Raw genomic sequence first — 22,337 nt, 5'->3', positions numbered from 1 at the left:
GAGGTACGAGACATCCAAGTAACTGCTTTAATTGTTTGCATTGTTATTATGATATAGAAATCATGTCTAGGTTGTTATTATGATTCCTAGTGTCATGTTAGGGTGTTTTCATCTTCCTAGTATCATGTTTAGGGTAACAACTAAAAGTTCTAATATCAAATATGACAATTGTGATTCCTGCGATGCTTCCTATTTTCCTTCCGAATATTCATGTTAGTATCATGTTAGGGCTATATATTTGATCTTTGATGTTTGGTGACATGCTAGGTTTTGTTATTAATCTTGTTAGTATCATGCCTAGGATCTTGGTATTATTATGCTTTAACATGATTATTTTAATGATGATTGTTATTATGATGATTATTATGTTGCTTGATTATATTTATTCACTAGTGGAAAAATCCTAATCCGTAACGGGCAAAAAGGGGCCATCCGTAACGGGCAACGTCCGTTACGTATGCGGCCGTTACGGATGGCCATTGTTATTCGTAACGGGCACATAAAACGCCCGTTACGAATAAGTGATTATTCGTAACTGACATCTTAAATGTCCGTTACGAATAGAGTTTTATGGTATATAATTTAACACTTATTTGTAACGGGCAACAAAAGTGCCCGTTACGAATAACTGGTTATTTGTAACTGGCAATTTTGCTGCCCGTTACAAATAATTATTAAATTAAATTTTCATTTTATTTAATTTCGACAGCATGTATTTATATATAATTAATATATATTAATTAAAACCTGTAATAATATACCTGTTCCTGTAAAAAGAAATTATACCGAACAATCTTTCGTAAAAATTAATACGACGTAATATAAAAACTGAAGTAGTAACACATTACAAATAAAAACTTGTATAAATTTATCCAACATATACAACAACACTAAAAATATTACGTTGTTCTACCTAAGCTAATAGTTAAGCATTCAATAAATATTTACTTCTAAAGTGGATAAATCTTGAATCTATTCATCTTTCAGATTCAGCTTCCTCACCATGCTTCTGACTGCCTAGCCTAACAATGTCTTCAACAAGTATCTTCCCCTCTGATAAAAACAATCACACAGAATCAGTAAAGCAAAAGAACTGGGTCAGACCAACTTAAAGATGTCTTCTAGTACAATAAATTTAGTGCCAAATTAATAGAGATCTAAGAGCACTCATACATGACAACTAATAACACTTTCATGCTAGGAAAGAAAATCGATCCCTACTCCTAGCTTATACGAAGTATATGTTAAAAATATCGCACTTCATTCTAAATAATAGGGGCTGCAATTGATTTTAGGCTATTTAAAAACTTAGAAGTAAATATACTACAGCTAGCCTTCATTATAAAAAATTTCAAAATATACAACATAATAATATAGAAGAACGGTATAGGATAATTTAGGTAGGTTTAAAAATTACACTCTCATTTTAGAAAGTGATATGCTACGTATTATTCAGATAGTTTGAAACAGATATGTAGTTTAGAACTTTAGATTTAGAGACGGAGGGAGTGTATTAAACGAACCTCTGTCTTTTGACAGCTTGCTGATGAGCTCTTGGATACCATCTTTGTCAATTTTGTTTTTCAGATATGCAGCAGCAGAAGCTACTTCTTCTGGAGTCACCTTCCCATCGTAATCCCTAGATGTCAAGAAACAGGTCTAATATTAGCATTATCTCTATTATGCAGCAGTTAAACTAAAGGTCATATAATACAAGAGCAAGATTACACATAAAGAAATATAATAGTCCGTGCAAGAGAGTCAAACATGTGAAACAACACTACGGCCTTATTATATCAGTGCCTTAACTAGTTCCACCTCACTAATGCAGAAGAATTTCTGACTCAATATTCTCAAGACCTCAACTACAATCATACAAATAAAATACCCAAAAAAATTAAGGCTGGAATTTGCCTAGCTTAGAATAACAGCATATCACAAGTACATTACTAAGTCCAATTATTTAACAATGTACACAAAATTACACAAGGGATTTGCAATTAAGCCCTTGGTTTCTAGCCAGGGGAGAGGGGGCTAGTAGGTGGGAAATCTCGATATAGATCAAGTCCATAATTTAGATAATTTCATCATTGGCTAGCTCAATCATTCAACAATGTTTACGCAAGATATTTGCAGTTAATAATGCCCTTGGTTCCTATTACCAGGAGGGGGCCAGGAGGTGGGAATTCTCTATATAGCAAGTCCATGATTTAGGGGTCGTTATTATTGCCAGATATCATAACATCAAGAGTAAAACACGGATGAATGTCAGCCACATGTCAAAACAATTCGTCATTGTTCTAGCTTGAGAGCCACAATCCATATAAAAACATAGTTATGTACTCCAAGATCTCCACAGGCTAATAAAAATCTAACTAAAACCTTCCAGATAATAATCTCAATAGCATACCTATCAAGCAATCGCCATTCACCACCAATCTTCTCATCCACATCATCAATTTCTTTTTCAAGTTTTTGAAGAATAGCATCCACCTGATACAGCAAAATAAAAGAATCCCAGTAATTCAATAGGTACAGGAAATAAACAGAATTACATATGCATCAGCCAATGGAATAATATCATCTAGTTTAAGAGAATCTGGATCAGAAAAATAAAAACTCGTGCAGACCTTGTTTATCAGTGCTGAAGAAACTTGAGCAGTATCTAACTCTTCTTCATCACCCTCCCGGGCAGCTTTGTATGCCTCCTTAGATTCAGCTTCCCCCTCTTTGCCCTCATTGTAGGGCTGAGCAAAACTATCTCAAAATCCGAAAATCCGATGATCCGATCCGCATCCGATCCGAAAAATATGGATACCCGATCCGAAATAGATTTCAAATCGGATATCCGATCCGAAAAAATCGGATATCGGATCGGATATCGGATATCCAAATTTTAGATTTCGGATATCCGATATCCGAAATCCAAATAATCACTTATTGTTACGCACTATGTTTTGGTGAAGAAATGCTTCCCTCAAAGTCCCAAGGCCCAAACCAACTAACCCTAATTCCCTCAAAAGCTCCCCCCAGCCCCTACCGCCTCTTTTCTCACCATCTCTCTAACTCTCTCTCTCCCTTCCTCATCTCTCTCTCTCTCTCTCTAACTTTCTCTTTCCTTTCATTTTCTGAAATTTAATCTCAATATCTCAGATCTTATTAATAGCTAGTTTAGTAGTTTTTAGTACCTTAGCAGTTTCATTCCTTCAGTTAGGCACCTTTGCGGCTTCAGTGCTTCACTCACTTGTTCAGGCGGCTTTGCGGTTTCGCTTGTTCTCACCGTTCATTCAAGCGACATTTTGGTTTCATTTTAACCGTTCGTTCTACTGTTATGAGAATCGTGTGAACGGAGAATAGACATCTACGTTTATTTACAGATTATTCATATAAATTAATTTCGTTTTTCACGATTTCTTTGTATATGACTCATATTTTTCCGAGTACTTTGATTTCGATTCTGATTTGTTTTTTTTTTTAATTTTTTTTATTTGGGTTTTAATCATTTAGATTTTGGAATTAGTGGGATATTTAAATTCAAAAAATTTGAAGAATTATATACGAGTTTGTTTTTGTAGTCATGAATGTTAAGATACTTGACAAAGATAAAAGGACTCTTTAAGTTCAATAAATCAATTTTCCTTTAAAAACCAAAAAATAATTAAAATTTGAACAATATTATCAAATTGATTGGATATTGGATATCCGAACTATCCGATCCGAATATTTCGGATATTCGATTTATCGGATATCCGAAAATTTCGGATCGGATACGGATATCACATATTTGAATTTTCGGATACGGATATCCGATCCAAAATGAATGTCGGATCGGATATCCGATCCGTGCTCACCCCTACCTCCTTGTCCACCATAGTATTGTATAACTCTATCTGGAAAAGAGAATTAGAGACATAAATCCTGCGTCCTAAAGTGGTGGAAGAGTTAGTTTGAAGAAACTAGTTCCAACTGTTCACTTACCTCCTTATTCACAAGTCTCAAGAATTCCTCCCGTTCCCTGCTCACTGACTAACGAAAGTAAAATATAGCAAAAATTAGTAACATACAACAATACAACGCTTCGTTGTAATACATCTAGCACCAAAATATTCTTACTGATGCGGAAGCCAGAACAACCAATGCACGACTGAGCTCACAAAGCTGATCGTCTTTATCTGACAATGCAGCCTTTTTGTAATCTTGTGCTTGCCTGTTAGTTGCATCCACCATCTCTTCCAAGGCAACATCCTTTTCACTAACAGTAGACTCCTTAAGTTTCGCCTTTTCTTCTTCTGCTTTCATTTTCTCCTCCTCTTCCTACAATTTGGTAAGTTAGAACATAAGTTTATTGAAGTCTGAAACCCAATACTTGAATAAACTTTAATATATTTATCCTCAGACAAGTGAAGCAGGTTTTAGCCTAAAGGAGAGAGCATAGGGAATGCTTTACATGGTGTTCAGAAGGTTAGAAAGAGGAATGAGCAGCCAGTAAAATTTAGCATTTTAAAACCTAATACGTTCGGAGTAAAAGGGACTAAAACCTTGATCATTTCTTCCTGCATTTCAAGGAACTCTAACTTTCTCCTCCTTTCTGAAACTGCATCCTCAGAAGGCAAAGATGTTGCTCCAATGGTATCAACAACCTCATCTGGCAAAGAGGAAATAGCAAACTCCACGGCTTCCTCAGGCTTGATTGTTCCAGACACATTGAAGGCTCTGCCAAAAGAAGTGTAGATCAGCGCACAAAGTTGGGAACTAGCGCTAATAAGCTTTATTTTAATATATAATAAACAAACATCAAGTGATGAAATTCCTTATAAACCAGAAGAATTTCCAAGAAAAACACTGCCTACTTGGAAAGAATAAGAAGAGATGACGGAACAGAGTGATTGAGAGATAAGTCCAACAAATCACGCAGCTGCACATACATGAAAACTTGAATGAATGAACATTGACCAGAATCAGGTACTATAGATAGCCGAGAACCACCATGGTAATATTAGTTGACAAGCACAAATTATTCTAAATCATAAGATTAGCAATTTGTAAGGGTTCAAAATTACATCATTTCACTCAGGAAGGCACAAATCTACTGCAACCATAAATAATGGTTAGATTAAAACAAAGATCAACACAAGTAGTGCATCATCCACTTAAAAGTCAAAAATAAATTTGGTAGAGCACTGTGAGCAAACCTGTTGACGCATCTCTTCAACAGAAAGCAAACCAAGTAAACCTCTATCTCTACATGCTTGACGAAGCTCTGCCTCTGAAAGTGACTCAACACCCTCGGCTTGTATCATCTTATCATCCTCTTTAATCCTTCCAAAAGAAAATAGTTAGTGTCCACTATCATAGTGCAAAACTCAATAATGAAACACCAACATTATTTAATCATTTAAAATGGACAACGAATTTAAACATACACAACCAACCAAAAAATTCATGGAAGCATTTAGCCCAAGTTGGTCAAGTCCATGAATTCACTTAAATGAGACAAATTCAGAAAACAAAAATCTAAGAGCCAAATGAGTACATGTTATGAACTGGAAATTTCTGCAGAAATTCTGAAGAATTTTGATAGAAATTTGCATTAAAAGCTAAAAATAAAGAGTAATACAAGCTTTCGAGATGCTTCTTCTCTCCCAAACTGTATAAAAAGAACAAAAAAAAACTTTAAATAGTATTCTTTATAACAATCTCTCCCTATTCTTCTCTTATTCATAGCATTAATCCTCTAATTCACTCACTAACACACACACACACACACACACACACACATATATATATATATATATATATATATATATATATATATATATATATATTGCATTATCTAATACGCTTTTTCAAAAATGCTAATTCATAGCAGTACAAATCAGAAAATAGATTCGGAATGTGACACTAAGCAAGACATAAGCTAATGACAGCAGGGCACAAAAGGTTCAACCAACCAAAATATAAAAAAATAATTATTATTATTATTGTTGGAATTTATAGGGAATTTCATGTTTTTTAAACAAAAGCACTTGAGGGCATCCCTCAATCTCTTATGTCCTCTATTTGTTCATTTCAATGTGGAAGTGAAAAGACTGAAAACATGGATAACCATAGGTTGACTACTTGAGCTACAAGCAAACTTAAATCTATACTAATTTTGCCAGTTGTATTGTATTAGTCAAATAAGCCAACCTTCCATATAAAACTATAAACATGCAATCTAGTGAATCTACATTACATTCCTAATCTAAAATCAGTTGAATAAACAAAATAATTAGCAATTTTATAAAGAAAATCCCTCCTTAGATGCCAAATCTTTTGCAAGACATATTCAAAAAAATACCAGTACATTTCAACCTCACTTTAGACAATCCACCAAACAGTCAAAAATAATGCACGTAGAAGTTCCTAGTGCAGGGAGAAGTATTGCATTATTTAACTAATGGTATTCCATTCAACTGATAAGTGGTATTAAAAATGACTTAGTCAGCAATAAACTTGGAGCAACTTCTATGAGGACTTTGTTAGAATGTACAATAAACATTAGGTTCAAAAAACTATAATTTAGAGCTAAAACAACTGAACACTTAACCTAGAAAACAAGCTAAATATACAATAGTTTTCAGCACACAGCTTATAAAAGGCCGACATGCCGAATGCACAAAAACATACGTAGTATCCAATATACTACATGCAAGTATCACTTAAAGTTGAAGCGGAAAATAAAATCTGAGAAAGAAAATAAGATCACTAATCTGTGAAAGGCAATCATAGCGTATCCACACTAAAGTGAATCCACAAGTTGTGCTCATCTGCTCACAAATTCTTTCATCCATTACAAGCAAGGGATAACAGTGAGGAAAATGTAATGAACTAACAATGAGAAATAGGAACAACAAGCAATCACGCTATACAATTGCAGAGAGAGACCAAGGCCGCAATTTAATTAGACCACAAAATATACAACTACCTCTTGATCAAAGCGAGAATCTTTTTGTGCCCAGTGGTAATCACATCCAAAGCTTATCATGCACAGGGCAACTGCAAATAAACGGATTCACGATGTAAGGGGGGATCCAGAAAGATAGTAATAATTTGGGGAAAAAAATCAATCAATTAATTCATACTTAGCTCAAAATTCAAAGGCTTTTAAACTAAAACATAATAAAACCCAAAACAAATGGAAAATAATAAAATCAATCAATTAATTTGGGGAAAAAAAAAATAAAACCTATAATTAAGTAATTGCAATTAAGCAAACTGAAAAAAGGGTTACGAAATTGGGGGAGGACAGAGAAAGAGTACGCTTTAATGGAGAACTATGAGCGCTTCAATGGAGAACTCAGACAGCGCTTCAATGGAGAACTCATACAGCGCTTCAATGGAGAACTCGGAGTGCGCTTCACTAATGGAGAACTCGGAGTGCGCTTCAATGGAGAACTCGGAGTGCGCTTCAATAATGGAGAACTCGGAGTGCGCTTCAATAATGGAGAACTCAAAGTGCGCTTCAATGGAGGAGAAGAGTGAGAATGAGAGGAGAAAAACGTGCGGGAGCTGCTTCAATATTGGAGAGAGAAAGAGGAATTTTTTTGACAGAGGGAGTGAGAAAGGGGAAAGTAAAAATTTAGGGCTTACTTTAAAACTTTATTCGTAACGGACACCCTATGTTAGTTACAAATAACAAGGTCAAAATTCTGCCAACTTTTCTATTTGTAACGGGTAGTATCTGTTGGTTACGATTAGCTACTTAATCGTAACGGGCAGAATAATGCCTGTTACAAATAACAACTTATTCGTAACGGGCACCAATATGTCCGTTACGAATAACAACTTTTTCGTAACGGGCACCAATTTGTCCGTTACGAATAACCCTTTTTCTGCCCATTTCACAACTTTTTTGTAACGGACATTGAATTTGCCCGTTACGAATGACTTAATTGTAACGGAAAATCATATGTCCGTTACGAATAGCTTGTTACAAATAAGATTTTTTCCACTAGTGATTGGTTTAAAGGGAATTGGTACTTGTAATCACGCTTAATAAGATAATTAATAATCTTGTTTAGGGTTAATTTGATTATAATTCAAGTGATCGCCAATAATAGATTTATTTGTGCATTAATATTCAACCAACATAGATTAAACAGGTTTAGGGTAATCCTATTGATTGCATGTTAGTCAGAAAGCGCACATGGATACGATCAGAATAAAGTAGAGGTCTATTATTAGGGCAGGTTCAATCTCTTTTAGATTGAATTTGTACCTTCATCTACGAACTTCCAGTCTTGGTTCCAGACCTATTGGAGTTAACCATCTCCTGGATCAGGAGATCGTTAAGGGGTGTAACTTTCACCGTGTGATGAACGGTTTACAAGTTCCTAAAACTTGTTGGAGACTCTTTTGCTCTACCTTTCTTCCCTTTGGACGCCACCGTACTTTAGTGTATGATCACAGTGGGGTTCAAGTTTGGGGTAATGTTGAAATATTCCCTACATATAGGGTCCTTTAATTTCGAGTAGCAAGTTCAGTCATAAACTTGTGAGAAATGTCTAATTATAATAGGTTGTAACTTGGTTTTCTTTGCCCTATTATAGTGAAGTGTTTGAGCTGAAAATTTCTTGAAGGGTAGAGATTTTACTTCTAGTTGGGACCTAGAAGGTTTCCTCGTTAAATCCTATGTGTGTTACAAGTTCTTTAATTTAATACTTCCTCCGTTTTTTTATTTTTGCACCATATGAGTTGGGTGTAAATATTTTGGTAGTGGAAAAAAGTAAGAGAGAGAAAGGTAAAAATACAAAATTGCCCATTGACATATTGATAAACTAAAAAATAAGTGTGAAAAAGCAAGGGTATGTTGGGTATTTGTAGTGTGAACACAAATAAATTTTTTCCGAAAGAGGAAATGGTGCAATATTTGTGAAACTTCATAAAAAAGCAAGTGGTGCAATAATAAAAAAAAACGTAGGAAGTATTCGATTTTAATTCCACAAAAATAGCTAGTCATTAGGAACTCACTTATAATTCACCCCCCTCTTGTAGAGTTCGTCTCAACTAACACAACTATCCTAACAATGTGATTTTTATTTGATAGGCAAGAAAAAAAAACTAACATTAGGTAGCCCTACTATCCAACGCAACATCTATCGGCGGCACACAAGTTAGAATTGAAAGAAAATACGTTGATGATGAGTTGCATAATGCATGGCTCTTTTATAATATTACTGAATGTGTTGACCACTAAGGCCCTGTTCTTCCCTGTTCTTTTGAACTTCTAGGCAGAGCAGAGTAGAGCAGAGCAAAGCAGAGTAGGACAGAGCAGAGCGGGGCAGTGCAGAGCAGAGTAAAGCAGGGCTAGGCTTCCACACACTGCGGAGCAGAGCAGAACAAATTTCAATAGAGCAGTGCAGAGCACATCAGGACAGAGTAGAGCAGATCAGCTCTAAAGAACAGGGCCTAATATTACTGAATGTGTTGACCACTAAGGCCCTGTTCTTCCCTGTTCTTTTGAACTTCTAGGCAGAGCAGAGTAGAGCAGAGCAAAGCAGAGTAGGACAGAGCAGAGCGGGGCAGTGCAGAGCAGAGTAAAGCAGGGCTAGGCTTCCACACACTGCGGAGCAGAGCAGAACAAATTTCAATAGAGCAGTGCAGAGCACATCAGGACAGAGTAGAGCAGATCAGCTCTAAAGAACAGGGCCTAAGAATTTTATCAACCTCAATATGAATACTCCCTTCATCCCTAAATATTTATCCTATTTTCTTTTTTTAGGGCCTGTTCTCATACATTTATTTTAAGTTCAGTTTAGTTCAGCTCAATTCAGTTTAGTTCAGTTCAGTTCAGCTCCTAATTTCCTTCTCTTATAAAATACTCATTTCATTTCTTTTCAGTTTTGTTCAGTTCAGTTCAGCTCAGCTCAACTCATTTCAGTTCAGTTCACTTCAGCTGAATTTAGTCTATGAGAACAGGCCCTTCACCCGTCTTTTTAATTAAGTTACTCCATATTATATACTACCTCCGTTACATATTAATTACAACTTTAGGGTATTATTTGTGAGACATAAAATATTTCAAAGTTGCAAAATATGTAATAGAGTACTAATACATTTGATTATGGGATCACTTACAACCAATATATCTAACCTCACTCCTTTTCTTCTCTCTCATCAAATCTTTAAATTAAAAACAAACTTTTTAAATGCAACTCCCTTGGAGCAAATAACAGGAGACGAAAGGAACACGTCTTTTATTCCCTTGGTGAATATTAGGAGACACTTTAAAAGAGTTTGAGGTCTCCACAAATAGAAGCTGGAACAAATCCTATGTTATGACAATGAACGAAAGTCGTATAGGATGATGTCAGCAATTTCAGAGAATTTTTTGATTTTTTTGTTTTTCTTCTTCCTTTTCTTGTGTTTCGACGAAGCCATCAAAATTGAGTTTAAAGACAAATTACAAGGAGGGGCCCATAGCAGTTAAATGAAGTGATACTTTGATGTATATCCGTTAATTGTACAACAATTAAAATTCAAAAAAAGACAAATGCTTTGGTAGGTGGTTGGTCGTCTGTGATATGATTAAGATATTCTAACATTGTGGTGTTGAATCTTTGGATATATTCATTGCATGTGTAAAGACAAAAAGTATTAGTAAAGAATTATGTATACTTTGTGTATTACCTCTATATTCATAGTTGATGTTTAGACCATTATATAATTGGGAGCTTTATGCTTGATAAAAGCAAAAGCAATATGGAGAAAGAAGCACCAAAAGGGGTTAACTTAGGAAAATCAATTATAGTGCCAAGCGTAAAAGAGCTAGCTAAGGAATCAATAACCAATATCCCTTCAAGGTATGTGATAGAGAATGTCGACCAGCCGGATCATCCGATTAACCCTGCATTGCCGTTATCGGTTCCGGTGATTGACCTTCAAAGGCTTCTCCATGGTGATTCTAAGGACTCTGAACTAAACAAACTTCATTTGGCTTGCAAAGAGTGGGGATTCTTCCAGGTACTTTGAAACTCCATATACAATTATATACTTGTATACTACTACTCTACTAGTGTAATATCGGCCAACTTGTTTTAGGTCCTTTTTATAGTATTTTATTTTTATTTTTTAGTACTAGTAGTTGTGTTAAAATGATGCTCGGTGAACATAGTAAAAAAAAAAAAAAAAAAAAAAAAAAAAGAGAATATTAAAAGTAAATATAATAAACAAAAAATATACTGATATGAGTTTATGAGTTATGACAGAGTTATTCAATGAAGTGTATCAATCAATAAGAATGAATTACAATAATAATAAAAAAATAAATAATAAAAAATAAAAAAAAAAAGGTAGATTTTTCCTTCTAGTTCATTTTTCTTGACAAAACTTCCATATTTTTAGCGGTCCAATTTTACTTGTTATTTGACAAATCAATATTGCTGTCTTGCTGCTTCTGTGATTGTTGTTGCTGTTTTATTACCCGTATAACTTTTAGTATTTTAAATTTGTCTTGATGTCAAACAATCATTTTTTAAAAAATCTGAAAGGTTCAAAGTTATAATAAAAACGTCAACAAAAACTTTTGTATACATCTAGTTTACACTAATATTAGTGTACATCGAGCATTATAAGGGTAAATTTTAGCTAATTTTAGGGTAACTTTTTGCCTGTTTTTGGATAACTTTAAACATAATACAGTTTTTATATAAATAGACAACAAGAAAAGTTTTATAAAGGTAATTTAATTACATTCAATCATTAATAATTGATTTTTAGTCATTTAAAATGTGATTCTTTATTTATTAATAAAGTGTAGATAATTTTTATTTAAATTGGGTTACTTTTACGCATATTGGGGTAAATTTTATTCATTTCAGAGGTAAATTTTAATCACTTTAAGCTATCTTTATAATGGATGTACAATAATTATTGTACACCTGTTTTTTTTAAAGTTTTTGCATAGATAGCATAGAATTGATATTGAACATATACATGATCCTAATTGGAGCCCTTTCCCTAAATAATGTTGGGAAATTATCTAATTTCCAAATTCCAGCTAACCTTTTTTAAATTCACACATACCGTCCACATCACCGGTTCAGTGGGAAATTTTTTAAAAAAATGGGTTCATTAGAAATGTGCTACTAAAACCGCTACTTCAAATAGCGGTTTACTTATTAGAAAACGCTACTTGAAGTGGAGGTTTGTATTTACTAAGTATAATTTTTAACAAAATCACTTTCCCCTTGTAAAATAATTCAACAAAATTATAATCGCTACTTCAAGTAACGGTTTATTTTCTTAACACCACTTCTTGAAGTAGCGTTTTGTTGCTGAACAGAGAAAAAAAAAATCGGTTTGTTTTCCTTAGCTGATGTGTACGGTACGATGGGAATTAAAAAAAATTGGCTGTATTTTGGGAATTACGTGTTTTTCCAACATTATTTAGGGGAATCTCCTAATTAAAATATTACAATTTAAAACAAAAAAACTACAAAATAAATTGAGCATATATTGTTGGTAATTAATAATTCCCCACCAACACAATAGTTTTAGATCCGTCACTTTTATTAACCATTGGTCCATTGCAACGGGTTAGTGTTTTGTTTTTTTTTTTTTTTTTTTTTTTTTTGAGGGAACTAAGAAAATCTCCACTTCAATAATGGAAAATAGAAATGAAATTAAATCCCTAATTAACAGTAATTTATAAGGCTATAATCCAATTTAGATAGCCTTTTAATTTGTAATCGCGAAAGAAATTGTAATTTAAACAGCTATAATCCTCTCTAGTCCCAAGTAATGCTTGTTATTTAATTTGTTAAACAATAATTTTGCTAGGTAACAAACCACGGAGTTAGTATTTCATTGTTGGAAACATTCAAGTTAGAGGTAACCAATTTCTTGAAGCTTCCAATGGAGGAAAAGAAGAAACTATGGCAAACAGAAGACAGTCATGAGGGATTTGGGCAATTGTTTGTCGTTTCGGAAGATCAAAATCTTGATTGGTGTGATATGTTCTTCCTAATTACTCTTCCTCCTCAATTGAGAAAGCCTGATATTTACAATAAATTGCCTCAAAATTTAAGGTTCCTCTCTAATTCTCTATAGTAACTTCGTTTTTATAGATATAATTTTTTTTTTCTTTTTCGGAACCACTTTTAATAGAGTTAATTAAATCTTAATATTCTCTTATTTTTAAATGACAAATTTTATAAAGATGGGCCAGTAGTTAAATTTGCTATATCTTCGCACTATTAAGGCCCTGTTCTTTAGAGCTGCTCTGCTCTGCTCTGCTTAGCTCTTCTCTGCTTTAATCAAATATGCTCTGCTCTGCTCGGCTCCGCTTAATTTTCAAATAATAATTAATAATAACAACAATAATAATTTATATTAAATAATAATAATAATAATAATAATAATAATAATAATAATAATAATAACAACAACAACAACAACAACAACAACAACAACAACAACAACAACAACAACAACAACAACAACAACAACAACAACAACAACAACAACAACAACAATAATAATAATAATTAATATTCAATAATAATAATAATAATAATAATAATAATAGTGGGGGCCCAGATTGTATTTCGGCTCCCTACCAATTTGTTGTAAATTGAATGAATTTGTAGGTTTTAATAATAATAATAATAATAATAATAATAATAATAATAATAATAATAATAATAATAATAATAATAATAATGTTGAAATCTGCTCCGCTCTACTGAAATTTAATCTACTCTGCTCTACTGACCCCTGCTCTGATATGCCCAGAATCGTTTATCCTTTGGCAAAACTATAATTAACTCAACAACCTTTTATAAAAAATGGCCCCACAAATGTTTATGTCAAACGCGGGTCTGGGCCGCACCCGCAAATCAAGAGAGAGAGAGAGAGGAGGTTCCATCCCAAAACCATATGGCAATAGGGAGTATCCCCTTATTAGCCTTATAAAGTGTTTAACTTTCTCTTGTTCAACCAATGTGTGACACTTACATGTGGTGACACTTGAGAGGTTTATTTTTTAACAATCCCCCTCACATGTAAGGTCCCTTTTTAACTTTGTCTCATGTGATTTTTCGGGAAAGATTGCTTCTTCACTCCCCCTCACATGGACCTACTCTTGGCCCAGTGAACTTTTTTTCATTTAAGGTCCCATATCGTGGGTCTGACTCTGATACCATGTTAAATGCGGGTGTGGGCCGCACCCGCAAACCAAGAGAGAGAGTTCACTTCACAAGATCAAAGGAGGTTCCATCCCAAAACCACATGGAAATAGGAGGAGTAGTCTCTTAGCCTTATAAAGTGTTTAACTCTCTCTTCTTCAACTAATGTGGGACACTTACATTTAGTGACACTTGAGAAGTTTATTCTTTAATAGTTTAATTACAAAAATGTCATGATGACTTGACAAACTTGTTGCCATTTGATAAAAAAAGGTTTTGTTTGTCATTGTGATAAACTTGGGCTTCCTCCAAAATTTGTTTATCAAAGTTCTAAACTTGTATCATCTTTGACTAATGAGAAATTGTTAATAAAATGTGTGTGACAGGGTAACAATGGAAGCTTACATAGCAGAAGTAAAGGGTTTAGCTCAAACTCTGCTAAACCAGATGGCTAAAGCATTAGGGATCGACGAGGGCGAAATGACAGAGTTATTCGATGAAGAGTATCAAACAATGAGAATGAATTACTACCCTCCATGTCCCGAGCCTAACAAGGCAATAGGGCTCACTCCTCACTCGGACGCAAATGCCCTTACCGTCCTTTATCAATTGAATGATACCGTAGGCCTCGAAATCAAGAAAGATGGCAATTGGGTGCCCGTTACGCCTCTTCCAAATGCCTTTGTGCTAAACGTTGGAGACGCTTTAGAGGTATGCATGCTCGCTAGTAGCATATACTTTAAAGTACGATTCTATACATAAATACTTTTGAATGAGTATGTATTTACGATTGGAATAGAAATTATGGGACTTTAGTTTATATATATATTATTCACACAAGTAACTTATTGATGAATAGACCTTTAATATAGGAAATTGTAGCATTTGTTAATAAGAAATTGCTAAAATACGAAAATGTAGTATTTGTTAGAGAACGAAGAAATATATCCAAGGATCCTTCTAAACGTTTTCATGTATCAAACATTTCTTATATACTCCCTAGATTTATTTCTTTATTCATTTATTTATTTATGTAGATGAATTTCATACTCTAACTTGCTTCTAGGTTGATACATCATATATTCATATTCGTCTTTTTAAATTAATTTACTCATATACTCACTAGATTAATTTCATATCCAACTTCTTTCTTATATGGTTGACAGATTTTGAGCAATGGAATTTATCGAAGTATTGAGCACAAAGCAACAGTGAATTCGACGAAAGAGAGGATATCAATTGCAACATTTAATAGCCCCAACATTGATTCTGAAATTGGACCAGCTAAGAGTATTATTGGCCCCCTTAATCCTCCACTTTTCCGAACGCAACCATTGACACAATACTACAAGGAGTTCTTTGCCACTAAGCTCAATGGAAAATCACATCTAGAAGCTATAAGATTACAATAATATGGGAATTTCAACATAGCTTAACAATTTGTTAAGTAGTTGGATCTATGCATATGTGTAGCACACGGTCTACTTGATCGTATAGAAGTCATTAAATGTTAATTTGGTTTTAAGACATTAAACCATGTTATGCATACTTTATTTATGCTAAATTTTTAGCTTGAATGTTGTTAGGATTAGTGTAGAGATGCATCAATATATGGAGGCATAAGGAAAAATCAAAGAGGAAGCTTGTTGAAGGAAGTTCGACCGAACATAGTTCAAAGCATCTCTGAGGTTCGGTCGAACCTTGGGGCAGAGAGTTGTGAAAAATTTGCAAAATTGGAGGAGTGACCGAACCAAAGGGGGTTCGACCGAACCACCTCAAGTACGGCCGAACACAGGGTAGGTTCGGCCGAACCCCCTGTTGTTCTGGTTCGACGACTCGATTTCAGCCCGTGCTTCTTGTTTAATTGCTAGCCCTTGGATTGTCTTTATTCTCCTAATCTATATATATATTTTTCTTAGCTTCTTCTCCTAGTATTCACAAACTTTAAACACTAAGAGAGGGTTTATGAGAGGTTTAGTGAGGAGCATTGGAATTCTATACAATTCATGCTTGTAATCTTGATTCATTCATCATCAATACTACTCCATAGTGCAAGGTGCACTACTACAAAACCCGCTTAAACTCGACGCTTTTTTTGCAAATTCTCGACGCCAAAAAGCGTCGAAAAATAAATTCTCGACGCCAAAAAGCGTCGAAAAATAAATTCTCGACGCTTTGGTAAAGCGTCGAGATTTTGGCCGTCGAGAATTCTCAACGCTTTTAGGCGTCAATACTGTCGACACTTTTCCCTGTCTAAATATTTATTCGACGCTTTAAAGCGTCGATATTTTCGACACTTTTAACTGTCGAAGTATTTCTTTGTCGACGCAATTCAATGTAGGCAGTTTTATTTTCGCGGCTCATAGCAAGTGTTGGCGGGATATTAGATGGACGTTAAAAAGCGTGGAGAATTTGAGTTCCCTTCTTTTGTAAAATTCTATATTAGGACAATAATGGAATGTTTCAATATGTATAAATACCAATATAAATTTGCAATTTTGAAAAAAAACAATACACAAATTAAAAGGCTAGGTAATATAATAATTAAAAATAGTACGTCCAAAATATATAGTCTAAAATAATTATAATACACCGTACCATAACATTTAAAGTAAAGATTATCAAATAATATGTTTGAACTCCTACATACTTATAATTATTCTTAGCTAATTTCAGAATCCAAAAGACAACCTCAAAGCTAAAATATATGATCTTCAACCTGTTGAATCTATAGTCATCTCCAAAACCATTAAAATCTAGCCAATCAATATAATTACTAGTTTCCTAATCTGAGTCAATGGTTAAACGAGCTAAGCATCCCTTGATTCATATCTTCCGCCTCCGTGGTCTACGGAGTCATTAGACACCTGAAATTGATATTAAAAAATGTAAGTAATTTTCTATACATATATAACAAACATAACTCCCACTTTTTTTAACACAAACGGGAGATAGTATATATAAGATCATAGAGTTACTGATGACAGCCATCAGAGCAAAGTTTAACTTACACTTAGAGCACTTCAGCAGCCACTGTATGTGATTTAAGTTTAACTTACTAGCATATAAACTATAATATAAAGCAAACTTAGGATAAGTATATATGATAGACTTCAGTAGTTGGCAGGGAGAGAAGATAAAGTTAAAAAGCTTGATGCTAGCAAAATGAGCTACTTGAATGAATCAAATTTTTTTGCATACATTGTATAGTTATGAATCAGATTTTACTTGAAATAAATTCTTGGAACCAGCTATAGGATTGCTTTTTTGAAGTGGAGGTTGTGCACTTGTGTTGGTAGTAGAAGCTGAAAGGAGGTCTTGTGTGTTAGTGATGCTAGGAGAATTTGGTACATTATGCTGCTTCTTTAGAATAAGATTGCTTTTTTGAGGCAGAGGTTGTGTAGTAGTATAAGATGAAGGGAGGTCTTGAGTGTTAGTGATGCTTGGAGGAGTTGGTACATTGATTGGTTTCTTCCATATAGGATTGCTTTTTTGGGGTGGAGGTTGTGCACTTGTGTTAGTAGTAGAAGATGGAGGGAGGTCTTGGGTGTTGATGACGTTTGGAGGGTTAAATGGTCCCCATCTACCATTAGCTCCCCGTGAATTTTGGACTGAGGCAGAAGGCATTGTAGGTTTAGGCTGATTTTTAAGTGGTTGTGATGAATGTGATGATACCAATTTTGGAGCCTTATTTAGTACAGCATCAGATGCAGTTGCTGCCCTTGTTCGTTTGCTACGATAACTCATGTTAATGAACCTGAAAAGGGAAAAAAGGATCCAGAACAATTGTAAGAGTCTTTATTGTAAAAGTTAAACACTTCAGTTCTCATAAGACACATAAAGTTCTAACAAATTTAATTTCAATATCACAAAATATGGATACCTATGGCCAAAAAATTTAATTTCAATGTCATTTATATGTAGTCTTACTACTATAGACAACTAACCTTTTTTTTCCCCTAATGTTATGTAAAGACTGACTAATTTATGCAAGATGGATACCTCTGACCACAAATCAACAGAATCCACTTCTGATCTCCTTGTAGCACGCCTTACACCTGCCAATCACTGAAACAATTTTTTTTTTTTTTAAAAAAAGAGAAGGTACATGTCTGGTGGAGAAGTTTGTAATACAATAAAAAACAAATAATCATTGGCAAGTAGAAAAATGATCAAAACTGATATAGCTTAAAGAAAAAAATATATATTGTTCATACTTTCAACATTAGCACAATGTTCTGAAACAGAAAAAATAAATAAAAATTATGCATTAAACGGTAAAAGGAAAAAAAAAACTAAGTCTCATCATCGCCCATATCAAACAAGTCCCTTGGCTTAGTTTTAACAACATGTAACCATCCTTTATTTATCTCATCCTCGATATAAAAAACTTGTTTTGCTTGAGATGAGAAAATAAATGGATCATCGTGCAAATTTCGACCAGTATGCATCAGCTTTGAGAAATTCACACAAACATTCCCATTACGGTATCTTTTCAAACCCCTTGTTATATCAACCCAATCACAACGAAACATTATGACCTTGTGGGAGCCATAATAATCTAATTCAAAAATTTCTTTGAGTCTTCCATAATACTCTTGGCCTTCTGCCTCTAACATAATGCCAGAATTTTGTGTCTTTCGATAACGCTCACGATCCAAAATGTCGAATTTATAACCATTGATGATAACACTTTTTATCCTTTTACATCGATTACTTAGACCACCGGCCAAGGCTTTTCTTAACATTCCGTATGGTGTACTATGATCTATGTGTGTGGATCTATGTAAATAAAATAGAAAAATTAAAAAAAAAAAGCTTACGTTAAATCTGTGTTTGACATTCTATGTTTAAAAAAGTAATAAATAAAAATAACTTTGATAAATTGTAACCTGATTTTGTAACCACTCGGCAAATTCATTGATTATCCACTCATTTTCAATGATTTTGTTCACTTGGAATTGATTCTCTTGCTTTTTTTGGAATATGAAATCACTTTAGACAGAAAAAAAGTTATGTTAGCTAACAAAATAATAGTAAGTAATCACTTTGTTATTAACTTATTGCACTACTTACTCAAGAATTGGTTTCATCTCATCTGTATGAAGAAAAACATAGCGATGAGCTTGTTTTAAAATTTTTTCATCAAGACGAAAATTTTCTTGCTTTCCTACTACACGACAGCCCGAATTAAATAAGTAGATGTTGTTTACAACACCATCTTCATTTCTTTTCGGTCTGTTAAATATGGTCTCAACACTTTCTAAATATCTGGAGCAAAAAGTAATTGTCTCCCATAAAAGAAACCCTTCCGCAATAGAACCTTCAGGTTGAGCCTTATTGCTTACATGAGATTTCAAAAATGCCAAGTACCTTGTAATATAATAAAGAAAGAATGTGAATATATATTTATATATATATATATAAATGAGTATTATAATATAATATTATTTACTTTGGGAAAGTTTGACATAAATTAAAGTTAAGATCTTAACCTTTCAACAGGGTACATCCATCTGTAATGAACAGGTCCTCCAAGTCTGACCTCATCCACTAAATGAATCAATAGATGAACCATGATTGTGAAAAATGTGGGTAGAAAATCTTGTTCCATCTTACAAAGAGTCAAAACAAGCTTGGATTGAATGTTATCTAACTCATTGGTATCAATAGAAGTTGAACATATCTTCTTAAAAAAGCAAGACAACTCCTCAATCAAGTCAATAACTTTTGTGGTATTTGATGCTCTTAAAGCAACCGGAAGGATGTCTTGCATGAGGATATTATTGTCATGGCTTTTCATATTGATAAGTTTACGTTGCTTCATGTTCACACATCTTTGCAAGTTAGATCCATATCCATCTGGAACTCTAAGCTTTTGTAAGACTTTTAAAAACCGTTCTTTTTCTTCTGTAGACATGGTGTATGACGCGGGAGGCATATAATTTCCTCGACTTGAATCAATCCAAAGATGATATTTTACATTCAACTTTTTAAGGGCCTCTCTTGCACTCTCATCATCCCTAGTCTTGTCCATATCTAAAAGAGTTCCTAACAAATTGTCACAAACGTTCTTTTCAATGTGCATAACATCTAAATTATGTCTTAGAAGATTGTGTTCCCAATATTCCAAGTAAAAAAAAGGTATTTTTCTTTCTCCAAAGAAGTTTATTAGAATCTTTCTCATCATGGTCATCATCAAATTCATTAGTGGATGTCCCTTTTTTCTTTCTATCTCTTTTCTTAGAGGGTTTTTTTTTACTTTCCATAGACATATTTAATCATTTCTTGTTCCTTCAAAATGTCTTTCCCACTTTTAGGAACTGGAGCAACATCGTAGTCCACTGTCCCATCAAATAAATGGGCTTGGGAACGATAAGGATGATCAAGTGGCAACCATTTTCGATGTCCAGGGTAGCAAATTTTACCACCAAAATTATATGAGTTAGTGAAATTGGCACATGAAGGACAAGCTTTATAGCCTCTTGTACTCCAACCAGATAACATAGCGTATGCAGGAAAGTCATTTATAGTGGAGTGTAAGGCTGCTCGCATTTTAAAGTTTTCCCCACTATATGCATCAAAGGCATCAACACCATTCCACAACAACTTTAACTCATGGATTAATGGTTGCAAATACACATCAATATCAATACCTGGACTATATTTACCAGGAACAATTAAGGACAAAATAAATGATGATGGCTTCATACAAAGCCATGGTGGTAAATTATAAGGAATTAAAACCACGGGCCAAGTACTATAATTAGTATTCATAAGACGATATGGATTGAAACCATCACTTGCTAGACCTAACCTAACACTACGAGGATCAGCAGCGAATTATTGATATCTTTCATCAAATTTTTTCCACGCTTCACCATCTGCTGGGTGCCTTAATACCTAATCGTCCTTTTGACCAAAATGCCACCTCATATCCTTTGCTGTTTTAGATGACATATAAAGTCTTTTTAATCTAGGGATAAGAGGAAAATATCGCAATACTTTAGATGACTCACCCTTTTTACACGATTCTTTACCTTTCTCACTTGTATGGCCTTCCTTCCCTTTCACAGTTTTCCACCTTGATGTATGACAAACATGACACTCACTTTTTTCAGCGAATTCGCCCCATATAACATGCAATCATTTGGACATGCATCAATTTTCTCATACCCTAATCTCAAGTCCTTAATTATTTTCATGCCCTCATAGTAAGACGATGGAAACTCGTTGATTTGTGGAAATGCATCAACTAAAAGTTCAAGCAATTTAGTGAATGACTCAGCAAACCAATGGAACATACACTTAAGGTGAAACAAGTGCAAAAGAAATGATATCTTTGAAAAAGAAGTACACCCCTCATATAAACCCTCATAAGAAGCTTCCATTAGTCTGTTATACTTTAGATCCTCTTCACTAGAGTAAGTAGATGGATTAACATTATCTACATCACAACGAAAATCAAATTCTTCGTGCATATCATATGAACTACCCACTTCATGCATATCATATGAAGTCTCATCTTCGTGCATGTTATGAGATTCGAAAAGAGAGTGTGGAATGTCAACATTAAATGCTTCTCTTAATAAACCACCCATATCATCTCGCCCTAATACCTTTTCATTAATATGGGTTTCTGAGTTATTGTTCCCATCATCAAATTCACAATGAAAAACCCATTTTCGATACTTCTTAAAAAAGCCATTACACAAAATATGTCCTAAGACTTCTTCTACGGATAACCATTTATTTACTTTACATTTATTACATGGGCATTTAGTTTTCCCATCTATAAGAGTCTTCTTAGCAAGTTTAATAAATTCCATGCAACCTTTGAAATATGCAGGTTTCCTAGTGCACAAATCAATCCAACTGGTATCCATTTCTACGAAAAATCAAATAACTTAATCTTTTTATATTTTAAATTAAAAAGGATTCAAATCAATACAAGAGAAATGTATATTTATATTCATGTTCAACATCCCACCTAAAGCATGATATTATTTTGTCATAAGCCATATAGGAGTATGTAGTGCATATGTCTTAAAGTATTGCTACAACATGCTCACATTATTATTATTATTTTTTTTTTATTCTAAGCAAAATATGAGAAGAGGAATCAATTTAAATGGAACAATATATAGAATTCACTAAAAATTTTGAATA

At 33.9% G+C, this 22,337-nt stretch overlaps 3 protein-coding genes across 3 annotated transcripts; 1 reads left to right on the top strand and 2 right to left on the bottom strand.

Moving 5' to 3' along the window:
• Positions 1 to 795: 795 nt before the first annotated feature.
• LOC145635000 (uncharacterized) lies at positions 796 to 5,717 on the bottom strand. Its single transcript, XM_081686312.1, has 11 exons — positions 5,534 to 5,717; positions 5,193 to 5,319; positions 4,851 to 4,915; positions 4,539 to 4,713; positions 4,114 to 4,314; positions 3,979 to 4,026; positions 3,858 to 3,890; positions 2,631 to 2,735; positions 2,411 to 2,493; positions 1,524 to 1,639; positions 796 to 1,053 (listed from the first exon to the last, which is right to left on the bottom strand). Coding segments are annotated over exons 1-11 (1,032 nt in total). The 5' UTR covers positions 5,536 to 5,717; the 3' UTR covers positions 796 to 976.
• Positions 5,718 to 10,678: 4,961 nt separating this feature from the next.
• On the top strand, positions 10,679 to 15,662 carry LOC145635002 (protein SRG1-like). Its single transcript, XM_081686315.1, has 4 exons — positions 10,679 to 11,004; positions 12,823 to 13,070; positions 14,555 to 14,879; positions 15,335 to 15,662. The coding sequence occupies exons 1-4, from the start codon at positions 10,720 to 10,722 to the stop codon at positions 15,578 to 15,580; spliced, it is 1,104 nt and encodes a 367-aa protein (XP_081542441.1). The 5' UTR covers positions 10,679 to 10,719; the 3' UTR covers positions 15,581 to 15,662.
• A 4,764-nt stretch (positions 15,663 to 20,426) lies between these two features.
• On the bottom strand, positions 20,427 to 22,054 carry LOC145637038 (uncharacterized). Its single transcript, XM_081688553.1, has 2 exons — positions 21,281 to 22,054; positions 20,427 to 20,873 (listed from the first exon to the last, which is right to left on the bottom strand). Exons 1-2 carry the CDS (start codon positions 22,052 to 22,054, stop codon positions 20,427 to 20,429), a joined length of 1,221 nt encoding a protein of 406 aa, XP_081544679.1.
• Positions 22,055 to 22,337: the final 283 nt, after the last annotated feature.

The sequence above is a fragment of the Chenopodium album genome, chromosome 6 (genome assembly GCF_948465745.1).
Source record: "Chenopodium album chromosome 6, dcCheAlbu1.1, whole genome shotgun sequence".
In the NCBI taxonomy this organism is placed as follows: Eukaryota; Viridiplantae; Streptophyta; class Magnoliopsida; order Caryophyllales; family Amaranthaceae; genus Chenopodium; species Chenopodium album.
This window is presented reverse-complemented; position numbering and strand designations above follow the sequence as displayed.